This window comes from Macrotis lagotis, chromosome 2 (assembly GCF_037893015.1).
Source record: "Macrotis lagotis isolate mMagLag1 chromosome 2, bilby.v1.9.chrom.fasta, whole genome shotgun sequence".
NCBI lineage: Eukaryota > Metazoa > Chordata > Mammalia > Peramelemorphia > Peramelidae > Macrotis > Macrotis lagotis.
Window position 1 is genome coordinate 324,708,356 of NC_133659.1, and position 14,165 is coordinate 324,722,520.

Consider the following 14,165-nt stretch of genomic DNA (forward strand, 5'->3'; position numbering starts at 1 on the left):
ACTCCCTATGACTTATCTAAATGGTCATGCTCCATGGTAGGACCTTGAAATACCAGTGGTGTTCTTCACGTGGCATTCAAACAGTCTGGTAAGCTAGATCATCTAGAGCCAGGAGCTGGAGTGTCCCAATTCAGTGGAGACTTAGCAGCTCCCCATTTAGACAGATCCATAGATGGCATCTTGGGCTGGAGGAAGTTTGGCCCGAAGTTCTCATTAAGGGCAATTCTTCTAAAAAAGTATATATGGCAACCCCCAACTCCCTCCCTCTAGGTAAGAGTTTTAATACTCACCTAAAAGAACTCAACTGGTCAGTGAGCTTGGATGGTCCATTAGCCCAGAATCCTTAAGTGACACGTGAGGAGATGTTAGCCCAGCTTTCATTAGGAAAACAATTTGCAGGACTCACAAGACCACCTTTTACCCTCTTGCCCAAGCTGCAGCTAGCTTGGCAGAGGACAGAAATAAAGGATTCATTCTTTCTTTCTCCATGTGGAGAAAAATAAGCCTTTGGTACTGGAAGTAGTCTCTTAAAATAGCATGTTCTAAGATGGTTCCCCATCCCCCTATTAAAAAAAAAGACAAAATCCATTCTAAAGTTTGGAAGGACCTAAATTCTAACTATTTGACTGATCTCCCATCACACAGACACACACACACACACACACACACACACACACACACACACACACACACAAATGTCTTATCTCAATTTACCCAGCAACAAGTGGGATTTGACCCCCCCAAAAATGGCCATTTCCTGTCAAGAGCCCTCCAACAAGCATGGCTTTTATGCCTGGCCCCCATCTCCAAGCTCCACTGTTGTGAGTTGTGCAAGCTACAGGACCCTTCATTAAAGCCGGATGCAAAGTGCGAGAGGTGATGCGGGCTGCCTGGGTCGGCATCCGTGCAGATGGCCTTGCTGTGGACACTCTAACAAGGATGAATAGAAACTTCCTTGGTTGAGTTAATCGCCAGGCCGGGGCCAATGGGCACTTCACAAATATTGTCCTTCAATGGTCTCTTCACTATGGGGAAAATAAGGCACTGACTCATTTGCAATTAGCTGACCTACCAGGACAAAACTTTCCATCTCAGAAGAGGCCACAACAGAATTTGATTGTCACATAGGAGATATTTAAAGTCTCTTTTAAAGCCTGCTTGTTTTTTTCTTGTTTGAGCTCATGACCCAGCTCATGGGCACAGCTGCACATGTCCTCAGTCAAGGACAAAACCCACAAATTTTATGCCATGTTCCCTTGAAGGAAAATGCTCCATCTGGTGGCAAGTAACCTACATGGGTAAATCTACTCTGACGCTACCTCATCAATCATTCAGTCAGTCGATGAATATTTGCTCACTCTGCATTAGCACTGTGCTAAGTACGATGGATAAAAATACAAAGCAAAAAACCAGTTCCTGCCCTCAAGGAGCTTACATACTAATGGGAATGGCATCTTGCATGTAGATAATATGGAAGTTTTAGAAGAGAGAGTTTTAACACTGATGGGGATATGGAAGGGCTTCCTGAATAAGGTGAGGGTTGGAGCTGAGCTAAGTCTTAGAGTTGGGCAGAGGCAAAGGTCAAATCATCAAGCCACCAAGGTGAGTGGTCCTAGGCAATGGTCCGAGGCAATGCCAGCAGAAGGGGAGTTCTGGCAAGGCTTCTGGTGGATAAGGTGCCATTTAACCTTGCAACCAGGTATGCTATCAGTGAGAGGCAGAACTGCTCCACGGGTATCTCCAATAGATATGGGGGCTGATGACCTCGGTGTGAATACTGACTATATGATCATAGGCAAGGAATCAACCCACATGCACTGATCAAAAGCTTCCATTCTATTGGTCATAATAAACCTTCCTGGATTTATTAGGGGGTTGGACTATGTGCTTTCTAAGGTCCATAACAGCTCCAAAGTCAGTTTTTCTCCTTCCCCTCCTCTTCTGGCACTACCATCATCAGTTACCAAATCCAAGCTATGATGCCCACTAAGCCGGAATATTTTGATAAGAGGTTGTGTCTGCCAACTGAACCAGCCTGGCTAAGTTCAGAGAGTTTTATTATCAAGCTGACTGCTAGAATGTAAGCTCCTTGAAGGCAGGAACAAATAATTTTAAAAATTTTTTGTCCTTGTTCATTCACCCAGTGTATGGCACAGTGCCTGGATCATAGGCACTTTATTAACTACTTTTTGAAATGATTTCATTTGAATCACTTTCAAAAGGATGAGTTTTTTGGCTTCAGCATCTCTCAGGTTTATAGAGGTTTTGCAATTGCCATCCATGGTATGATTACCCATTACCAAAGGGCAAGAATGAATGCCCTGGTCAGATTTCCCAGACTCTCCAGTTCATGAAAGATGCCCAGGCTCTGAAGCTATGTAGGGTAGCAGTGAAGGTTGTGAAATGACTTGATGAAGGAGGTAGACTTCTTGGGCTCCCCCTCTCCTTTTAAAATGCAGAATGGGGGCATCTTGCTCTATCAAATGTAATGACTGGCAGGAGTACCTGGGTTCAAATCCGGTCTCAGACACTTAATAATTACCTAGCTGTGTGGCCTTGGGCAAGCCACTTAACCCCATTTGCCTTAAAAAAAATGTAATGACTGGGAAGCAGGCACCAAGGAAGTATTGGTGAAAGATCCTCCTTGCAAAGTGAAGTATCTGTTCAGGTCATGCGCAAATCACCTCCCCACCAATTCTCACTTTCTTGTTTGGGATTTTTGTTTTCTGAAAACAAGGGGCTGCCCTGGGTTCCCAGGTTACAGGGCCATCATTTGAGACTGGAAGGCTCACCGGTCTGCCTTCTTAAGGGTCTCCTGCAGCTCCCTAGAAGCCACAACCCATTAATAATGCTGTCACGGCACAGAGCAGAAGGAAAAAGAGATCAATAGGCTCCCAGGGTTAAAGATCTGCTGTAGATACCCAAAAGATGGGGTTTGCTCTTCTCCAGTCTCCTTGGCAACAGCCCTGATTCCTTCTCCCTGGTGCTCCCAGGCACCACCTACGCCCTCCCTCCTACCCAGCTGTTCACTTGACAGCATGGTGGCTGGGTCAGGTGGGCTTAGCCCCATTGGGAATCCCTTCCTGAGGTGGAGTTCCTCCTGTCAAGGTGGAGCCACAAGTGGCCAGTTTTCCATCCACCGTCTTTGGCCCTAACACTCTCCCTCTTGCTTTCCAGGTTTATCCAACCTCCTTTCACGGAGGGAAAGACTTGATCCCCTTTGGCTGCCTTGACTGGAAGGAGCAGCCACTGTTGTCATTCTCCCTTTTCTCCCTGCTGTCCAGGTTTCAGCCTGTCTGTCTGCCCTACAGGAGGTAGACCCCTACCTAATCTCTCCAGTCCCCACTTTCCAACTGTTAGGAAAGACAGATGGGGAGCAGAAGAATCCACACACAAGCCCTTTCCTTTACTCCCCGCCTTCTCTCTATCCCTCTATGATTGGCTCCCCTCCATGTTGGGGTGGCCCTGGCGCAGCAAGGCTGATCTTCGGACCAACTGGCACCAGAGTCTACCAGGGGAGCCCCCACCTCCTCCCTCTGCTCTCTCCTCTGCTAGTGCTAAAAAGGGGCTAATTTGCATAAACGTTGTGGCAGCAGAGGAGAATGAATGGGAGCATAGCCCAGCAGTGTCTATTGTCACTAAAACAAATCTCTCCTAGGAATCTTCTCTCCTTGGAGCCATTTTCCCTATGCCGCAAGCCTCCACAGAGCCCCCATGTTTGTCACCCCATAATCTTCCCTTTTCCCCAGAATGCCCTTCTTCCCTCATCCTAACAGCAAACCCTAGGTGGCCACCAAGGACAGCCATGGCTTTGAACCAAAACATGGGCCGTCTCTTGTAAAAACCAATAACTATAACTTTTGAACTATTGACTTTCATCCTCTTAAATCTTCCCTTTCAGCACTAGGTCATTCAGGAGCTGAGTTCAACTGGGAAATGTGGTTTGAAAGAGGGTCACTGTATTTTATTTGGAAGGTTTACTCTTGGGGATGGATAGAAGGTGACCAGTTCTATAACTTACGAAAGTTATCTTTTTTGAAGGCAGGATTCCAAATCTACTGGGCCAAGAGAAGGGACTAGGGCTTTCCTCCTTAGGAGAACCAATTCACCAGAATTTCTCAGGTTGTGAATATCCTCTTTATCTATGATTAATGGTTTTCTCCAGGGTCTTTTAATGAGCATTGATTTCCTCACTGTGGCATCCTAACATGATCAAATTTGAAACAGAGCATGGGTATGGCTAACCTGGTCATTATTGCACACCCTATGGTTTTAACCTTCTTGAATTTCTTTCTTCTACCTTTCCAAGTACCCTTTCAACAGCCCCACCTCTCGGATGGAGCCTTGTCTGATGAGCAGCGCCCCTAGACTACACCCTACTCCGGTTACTCCCCGATGGCCAGAAGTACCCTCAGCCAACACATGCTACCCAAGCCCGCCCGTGCACTCCACCAGATATGGGAGCTCTAGTGACATGTACACCCCCCTGACCACCCGCAGGAATTCCGAGTATGAGCACATGCAACACTTTCCCGGTTTTGCCTATATCAACGGAGAAGCTTCCACAGGCTGGGCAAAGTGAGAATGACTGGTATAGTATGAATCCATATTTAATATTAATAATAATAATAATTAATAATAATAATTAAAAACCCAACCAACACCAGAAGACTTGATCTCTTCACTTTTTAGAACTCGTGGAACTTTACCTAGATGTCTGCTTTCCTAATAAACATGAAGCTGGGTTAGAACTGTCGATGAGTAAACCTTAGTTCAGAAACAGGACTCGCTAAACTCCAGCCCGGCAGCATTCCTTTTGGCCGGCCAGCTTGGACACTCTCTTCAGGAGGCTAGCCCTCGCCTTCTTCTCTGTCCCAAGACTCTTGTGTGGTGCCTCGCCCAGCAAGCCATCCCTCCATGTGGACAGACACTCGAGTCTTGAGGGGCAGATACTGGAGACAGACTGGAGTCTTCTTGTATTTGGAGAATGCTCAGTTCATCCAGAAGAGAAGCCTTGAAGCCGATTCTTTGTTTTACTTACTATCCAGTGAGTACTTGAGAGGCGATCTGCAGAATCCTGTGATGTCGGTCCTTTTGCTGCACCTGGATGGAACTTCATGATGTGAAATCTTCATGTTCTCCTAAACACCATTATTTGTGATAGCGTCTGCATTATCTTTCATTGTAAGCATTGTCTTGTTTGTGGGGGAATGGGGGGGTGGGGAAGGGAGGGTTTGCACATGGCAGAACTAGAGAGGGAGGGAAGGAGAGATTGAGAGAGAGAGAGAGAGAGAGAGAGAGAGAGAGAGAGAGAGAGAGACTGAGAAGAGAGGGAGAGGGAGAGAGAGAGAGGGAGAGGGAGAGAAGGGGGAGAGAAGAAAGGGGAGAAAGAGAGAGAATGTGTGTGTGTGTGTGTGAGAGAGAGAGAGGGAGAGAGAGAGAGACAAAGTGAGAGAGAGAGAGAGAGAGAGAGAGAGAGAGAGAGAGAGGGAGAGGCCTGCTTATCCTGCCTTAAGTTGAAGGAGATTCTTCTCCATGTGTTGGTCCCAAGTTTGCACAACTGCTATTGTCAGTCAGGGAAAGAAGGGAAGAAGAGGGATCTTGGATGTTTTTTGAGATCGTGGATGTTTGTCATTGACGTCACACTCCAGCTCTGCCAGGTTCATGTTGCAAATGAAATGAAGCCAACTCGACCTGGCCAAGCCCCAGGGGTGACAAAGGCTCTTCTCGTTCCTTCACGAGACTAACTTTCTGACACTTTGATAAGAAAAAAATATTTCAAAGATGTGCCTTTGAGCCCCTACTGTACTGTACTGTGTATGTGTGGAAACAAAGCATATCGTACTCCTGGGAGAACTTTCCTTAGACTTTTTTTTTTTGGTCCAGTTGGTAGTAATCTGTGAACTTTGTTAGTGGTTATTAACATAGGTTTTGCTTCTGTATTATAAAATGCACCGAACAATTATGGTGGACCTATTACCCTATGGGTAAGAAACACATAAATGGAAATATGACACCGGCTGTTGTAGCAATTGTTGTGTAAATAAAATCTTTGATAGCATTACCCAGTGTGACTTTCATATTTGTGTGTGTGTGTGTGTAACTAAAATCCAAGACAGTGATTTGATTTGTAGAAGACATCTAGAAGTTTATACTCAAATGAAGAGAACACCTTCGATTGAACAACTTGCTCTGTCCTACACTTGCATGAAGCATGAGCTGCTTTTTGTATGTGAACCATTAACTGGAACAATTCAGATTGTAGACAGAGAGAACAAGATAAAGTTGACCAGAAATGCTCCTGTTTTGTTGAGATCACAGGGTGTCACTACACTATTTACTACAAAGACTGGGCACTGGCACCCATCCCAGGGTGTCCCCAGAAACATTACGTTATTGGTCAGTTTCTAAAAATCCACTAATTTAAAAAAATTTAAACAGTTGAGAAGCATAAAATAATTTCAAACTCTTAAAACACTAATAAGGTTCAAGAGAAGAGCAAAACCCTGTTTAGCATTTTAAAATACAGTAGTAGAGCGGCTAGGTGGCGCAGTGGGTAAAGCACCAGCCCTGGAGTCAGGAGTACCTGGGTTCAAATCCGGCCTCAGACACTTAATAATGACCTAGCCGTGTGGCTTTGGGCAAGCTACTTAACCCCATTGCCTTGTAAAAACCTAAAAAAAAATGCAATGGTAGAAAGCTAGCCTCAAAGTCAGGAAGACCTGGGTTCAAGTCCAGACTGACACATAAAAAATTTGTAAAATGATCTCTGGGGTCCCTATAACCTAAAGTTCTGCAATTGTGGAGTGTGGAGTGGGGTTTGGGAAGGGGATATGGGAATTGACAGAAGAAAAATGATTAAGTGATTTGCGGAAAATTGTAGAATCCATGATCTTTGACAGACCTGGAGCAAGAATTTAGATCAGTTCCTCAAAGGAAAGAAAACCAGTATTAATTAAGGGCCTCCTATTTGCCAAGCTCATAATGGTTTACAAACGTTATTTCATTTTAACTTCACAATAACTCAGGGAGCTAGGCCAAAACAACATGATTCTGAAACCCATCATGAGAGATGTTAACTTGAAACTTTTCCAAGGCTTTTGATTTCAATTGGAATTTATCATTTAACAGTTAACTCTAAATTACATTTATATATCTGCATATAAAATCCACATAAAAATATTTAATTAGATAATTGTGGATGACGAAGTGAGAGTACCTATTTAAATTATTTTAATAATTTTTCTTACTAGCAGTCAGACTTAGAAACATTTGTGCTTTATGGCTTCAAAAGAAACTTTGCTTCCTAAAATTTTGCTTTAAATCAAGACACTCTAAAATCCATGCTTGGCCTAGTCCTGGTGGAAGTCAACATTTCTAAGATTTTTTTACTTCATTGTTGTTCATTCCCAACAGTATATTATATAATCCCTGCTAGGCCTCAGTGTAAAGTTTTTATGAGTTGCTGTGGTGAAAAGAAAATTCATCTCTTGGGGACCAAATTTCTGGTGCTGAGTCCTTTACTATTAGGTAGGTTGACCATTAGATGACAGAATTAGTCTGGAGTCACACCTGGCCTCAATGCCTTCCCAGTTTGGCATTGGCACTGTCACCATCATCTTCAAGAACCCCCAGCTTGGACCTTCATCCTAGCCAAGATGAGACATTGGAAGAGAACATTAATGACAGGGAAAGCAATATCCGCTTGCAAATTCAGAATCAATATAAACATGAAAGAATCCTGTGAATGAAGATATTCCCTTTATTTTATTTACTACTAGACTGGCAATTCATTTGATGCAATGCACATAAAAAGAGAAGTCTCCAAATCAATTGGCTTGGACAGAGACAAATAATGGGAAGAAGCCATTCCAGCACCACATGAAGAGGTTGATCATTAAGCAGTGATCAACCTTGGTTCACTGTAGGATGTCAATGGTCGTCAGAGCCAGAGGAAGCAGGCAAGATTAGACACCAATAATGGAAAGCTTTTGATTTCGGAAAGGGAAGGAGTCTGCGTAGGGAAAGTTGGTCACTGGTAGCAGAGAAATTCCAAGTACCTACCTTCTCTCCCTCCGATAATTAGATATATATTAGTTGTAATACAGATTAGATATGAGATATAATAATAATATGATAGTCAATAGGAATGATAACCATTGCATTCAGGGTCAATCACTCATTGAAAGAAGGGCTGGTAAATTTTGGAAGCAGAGACGTGCTCTGTGCTATAGACTAGCCAGGAACAATTTCTGAAAAGTCAAAGTAAGGCACATAGTAGGTATTTTTATTTGTTAAATACCTACTATGTGCCTTACTCTTCTAAGTATAGTGGTACAAGGAAAGGAAAAGGCAGTCCTTACCCTCAAAGAGTTCCCAACCTAATAGAAACATGGGGAATCCAGCAAGGATAATTCACCCATATATATGGGAGCAAACCCTGGCCAGGGAACTTGGGTTAGAATCATGATTAGAATATTAGAATCTAATAACCCGAAAATGTAGCAACTTCCCTGAGCCTTGGTTTCCTCTTCTATAAAATGAGAAGATTGGAACAGCCACTCTCAAAGGGCCTCCCAGATCTAAATACAGTGGTCAGATAATAGCCTTTATCAAATGTAGAGAACCCTGGGTCTTAGAATCAGTCTGCCTTGCTTGCCAATTTGATGGGCATGAGGTAAAATGCCAGAGTTCATTTTCAGTGTCTGATACTTAGAGATGTGATGCTTGTGGCCTTGACTTCATTCATCTTATTAATCAGTGTTTCAGGGCAATCTTTCATACAGTTGCGGATATTTTGCATTCCTTCCTTTAATATTTCCTATTCATATTTTTTGTCCACTTGTTCATTAGGGAATGGCAGAACTCTTATTCTATACTGACTGGTGACTCCAAAGATTGGGTCAAAGACAAAGAGAGTCTGTCAGACTCTTGTACTGTGGTTCTATCCTTCTCTGACCCTGTGTATGAACAATTTTTACTTCCTAAGATGTCCTTCCTTTGTATCTCAGGTCTAAATTGAGTGGAGAATGAGAATAAAATGGGAAACAACTTGTTCTTCTCTAGTCATACTAATCAACCAGTCTTGTATACCAGCACCTTGCCAGGCACTGGGATGCCAAGATAAAATGAGACAATCACTGCCATCTAGGAGTTAACATTCTATCAGGAGAACCAACCTACAGAAGTGAATTCTAAAGATTAGCAAAACAGCAATAAAATTTTCAAAACCAAACACAGAAATAGAAATTCTAAAAAAGCACACAAGATAAAATTAAAGAAAAATCTGAATTTATTAATAAATCTGAGAACTGGAATTTTGGGAAAAAATAAATGTACAAACTGGTAATCTGGTGAGAGAGAGAGAGAGAGAGAGAAAGAGAGAGAGAGAGAGAGAGAGAGAGAGAGAGAGAGAGAGAGAGAGAGAGAGAGAGACAGCATATTGCTGATGTCAAAAATAAAAAAGGGGGAGCTAACAAATGACTAGCCAGCTAGGCAGTGGATGCATGCTAAGCCTGGAGTTAGGAGGACCTGAGTTTGAATCTAAACTCAGACACTTATTAGCTATGTGACCCTGGGCAAAGTATTTAAACCAATTGACCTCAGTTTCATCATCTGTAAAATAAACTGGAGAGGGAAATGAATCTCTGCTAAGAAAACTCCAAAAATGGCTTATGAAGAGACAGATAACTGAAATTGAACAAAAACAACAAATAAAGATGAAATTTAGGAAATTGCTAGAAAATATGCCCAATTATATGATAGAAAAAAGTTATTTTAATGGATTAATTTTACAAAGAATAATACTCAGATTATAAGAATAATTAAGAAGAATTTAAGTAATCTTATCTCAAAAAAAAGGAATTTAAAAAACTATAAATGAACTCCCAAAGAAAAAGACTCCAGAAACAGATGGATTTACAAGTGAATTCTAGCAATCATTCAAAGAACAATTAATTAATTTTATATTTTTTTTAGATAGAGAAAGATGGCAACCTACCAAACTTCTCCTATTAAACAAATATGGTCTTGACCCTTATAACAGAGAGAGAAGTTAGAGAAAGAAAACTATATACAAATCTCTTGAAGGCCTACACAAAATATTAAAGAAAATATTAGAAAAAAATATAACAATATTTTGAAGATCAAGCATTATGACCAGTTGGATTTGTATCAGGAAGGTTGGGTTGGTTCATGATTAGAAAAAATAAAAGCATAAATAAACATATTCATAAAAACATTGAAAATCATCTGATCATATCAAGAGATGAAGAAAAGACTTTTGACACAATGCAAAATCTTTTTAAGTGTAAAACACCAGAAAGCATAGGAATAAAGGGACCTTTCATTAACATGCTAACAACATTCATGTAAAACTAACCAAGAAACATTTGAGGTCTTTTTTCCCCCATTTGGTGTTTGTTCTCTTTAATTTTATTATTTTTAACTTTTATACTTAGAGGCCTTTCCAATAAAGTAGGAGAGTGTCCACCATAACCGCGACTATCTGATATAGCTCTATAAATGCTAACTAGGGCAATTAAAAAATAAATGATATAATAAGCTTAGGAGGTGGATGAGTGAACGAAAAAATGTTTTAACCAATTATTCAGTCTCTATCTACTGACTCCTTGCTGCTTACAAATACACCTATGTCTCCCTAATCCTTAAAAAACAAAAGCAAAAAACTTACTAGATTCTATTATCCACAGTAGCCATTGAACCAAATCTCTCTTTCCTTTCTTTTCTAAACTCTTTTATTTATACTGGATGCTTATCCTTTATCTTCTCTCACTTGCTTCTAAGTGCTCTGCAATCTGGTTTCCAATCTTACTATTCCATTGAAACTACTTTCTCTAAGTTACTGGTAAAATAGATAGATAGATAGATAGATAGATAGATAGATAGATAGATAGATAGATAGATAGATAGATAGAGATATAGATAGATGATAGGTGGATGGAAGCACACCTGCTCCCAAGCCTAAGTTGTCACAATCCCCCCATTCCTCCAGGAATACTATCATGTTGGCAGTCATAGATAGATAGATGATAGATAGATAGATAGATAGATACATACATACATACATACATACATAGATGATAGATAGATATGCATGTTTATATATAGATATATAGATATGTACATGTATATGTGTGTTTAGAATTTTTATAATTTTTATCCTGTGATTTCTTAAATGTCAAATATAACGACATTTTCTCATTCTTCTTGGCATCCCTTTAGCAGAGTTGATTACCATCTCTTGCTGGTTACATTCTCCTTGATAGGATTTTGTGATGTTCTCTCCTGATTCTCCTACTTTTCTGACAATTACCTCTCAATCTGTTCCTCAAACACAAATGTCCAAAATGGAACTGATTATCTTTTCCCCCAAATTTCCATCTTCATAACTTTCCTCATACTGTCCAAGATGCCCTCATTCTTCCAGTTTCACCCAGGCTTGCAACTCTGATATCATCCTCTCTCTTTTTTTTTCCTTTTTTCTTTTTTGTTTTGTTTTTAGGGTTTTTTGCAAGGCAATGGGGTTAAGTGGCTTGCCCAAGGCCACACAGCTAGGTCATTATTATAAGTGTATGAGACCGGATTTAAACCCAGGTACTCCTGACTCCAGGGCTGGTGCTTTATCCACTGTGCCACCTAGCCACCCCATCCTCTCTTTCTCATTCTTTCTCACTACGTATTTTTAATCACTACAGTACTCACTACACATTGTCAAACCCTGTTGTTTCTACCTTCATAGTATCTCTCTTTTATTTATTTATTTATTTATTTATTCATTCATTCATTCATTTATTTATGGGATTTTTTTTGGCAAGGCAATGGGGTTAAGTGACTTGCCCAAGGTCACACAGCTAGGTACTTATGAAGTGTCTGAGGTTGGATTTGAATTCAGGTCCTCCTGACTCCAGGGCTGGTGCCCAGTACTCTATCCACTGTGCCACCTAGCTGCCCCCCCCCATAGTATCTCTCTTATATACTATACTCCCTTCTCTGCCCTAGTTCAGGTCTTGTCTTCTTGTCTGCATTATTTCTTCTAATTGGTTTCCCTCATCTAAGTCTCTTTCCACTCCAAGCCACTCCAAACTAAAGTGACTTTCCTAAAGGGTAGTTCATGTCACCTCCTTACTCCATAAGCTTAAATGGCTCCCTATTACTAACAAGATCAAATGCAAAGTCTCTCTTCAGAACCCTGCCCCCTCCCACATTTCCAATATTTTTATACTTCACTTGCCTCCATACACTCATTGATTCATCCATCTTTCAATTCTGTTCCTTTATCCAGGGTATTCCTCATACTCAGACTGCTTTCCCTCCTCTTCTCTCTCTCTTAGCTTCCTTAGTTCTTTCAAGACTCAGTTCAAATCTCACTTTCTCCAGGATGTCATCCCCATCATTTAAACTCTCAATGCCTCCCCCTTGATATGGATATCTTTCCATTCTGTATATAAAGTGGTCGGACAGAGTTCTTTACAAGTTGTCTCTCCCATAAGAATGTCAGCTCCTTGGGAGCAGGAACTGTACTTCTGCTTTTCTTCATACCCCAATACTTAGCATAGGTTGTGACACATAATAAGTCCATAATAAATGCTCATTTGACTGCCAGGCCTACTATGTACAAAACACTATGTTGAGCATGGGAGATCCAAGAAGAAAAACAAGATAGTCCCTGCACACAAGAAGAGTATATTCAAATAGAAGGAGATGATAATTAAGGATATTAGCTTCAAGCCAGATGGAAAGGTCCCTATAGTCCTTAGTTTGCAGTTTTAATAAAAAAATGAATAATGAAACAACATTTTTTCACATTTGCAGATAATTTGATGGTTGACCTAGAGAATCCTAGAGATTGAACTAAACATTAATTGCAACAATTGAAAACTTCAGAAAAGTAGACTAAATAAACTGTCTTTGGGTACATTACCAATAAAACTCAACAGATATAAACCAATTCCATTCAAAAATTCTCCAGACTATCTAAGATGCCTGGAAGTTCCCTTGCACACAAAAATTAAAGAACTATGACTACAATTCATCTTTTATGGAAATAAAGGAAGAGAAATGGAAGAGAATTCAGGTTTCATGATTGAACTGTGTGAAGATAATAAAAACAATACCATCAAAATCAAATGATAGATAAGTACAATAATTTGACATATAATTCTCCAGTTCAAAGAGTCCTCCAGAATATGTTGAGGTCTATGTTTACACTATTGTAGCTTCCTTTTAACATGTAATTCTAGCCACTATCTTTGGTCGTCTAGGCATTGGGGAAGAATAAGTTTTTATAGCCTGAAGTGACATTTGTAGCATATTTTCTGTTTCCTTTATTAATCAGCATCAATTTCTAAGTTCAGACTCCTTCAAGATAATTCTTCTGTTACTTCTTGTGAACCTGATCGAATATTGCCATTTTGAACTCTGATTCCACCAAGAAATCCTCATGAGTCAGTTATTTATTTGACTTCTTTGACATGTGTTTATCTATCTATCCATTTATGCATTCATCTATCTCTTTCTGTCTATCTATCTATCTCTATATATCAGTAAAGATATCTACAGATACAGTTGTATATTGTATTGATATTTAGATGTGAACAAATATATATATGGACATGTAGAAATGTGCATGTATTTGGAGAGAGAGAGAGGTACATGGGTAAGATTATCTCTAGGTGAATATGGATATAAACACATTTGTGTATCAATACATATATATGTAAACAAACACACACCCTGCCTTTTTAAGAGGGTTCTTCCCTTAGGGTTCTAACTCCCTTTCATCTTTTGACCTGCTTTTAAAATTTTTTCCATTTATTTATTTGTTTGTTTTTGTTGACTTGCTTTTCAACTTCCTGGCCCCTCCTCATCCTTCATCTCCCCTTGCATTTTACTGTACTCTTTCCCCATGGTGGATTCTCTTTTACTCTTCTGTCCATCTAACCTGTCTTCTCTGCTCCAGTTCCTTGGCTATAGTTTTAGAGCAAGAAGCTTGGTGGGGGTCTGTAGGACTTCCATCTCCTTCCAAGGAGGTCACCGCCTTTTGTGCTTTACCTGCTCATTGAGTAACCCTTCCCTTGCAACCCTTCTTCAATTCCATTGCTCCTAATCACTTGACAAATTTAGTTGCTAGAGATGTGAGTGGA

General features: G+C 40.5%; 1 protein-coding gene across 2 annotated transcripts in view; it reads left to right on the plus strand.

Annotated features, from left to right (window-relative positions):
• The window catches only part of RFX4 (regulatory factor X4), an 85,588-nt gene extending 80,377 nt beyond the window's left edge, over positions 1-5,211 (plus strand). For both annotated transcript variants that reach the window (XM_074220824.1, XM_074220825.1), the window contains exon 17: positions 4,310-5,211. In XM_074220824.1, coding sequence (XP_074076925.1) covers positions 4,310-4,582 — 273 coding nt within the window. In that variant the 3' untranslated portion in view covers positions 4,583-5,211. The remainder of the gene's footprint in view (positions 1-4,309) is intronic.
• The last annotated feature ends 8,954 nt before the right edge of the window (positions 5,212-14,165 follow it).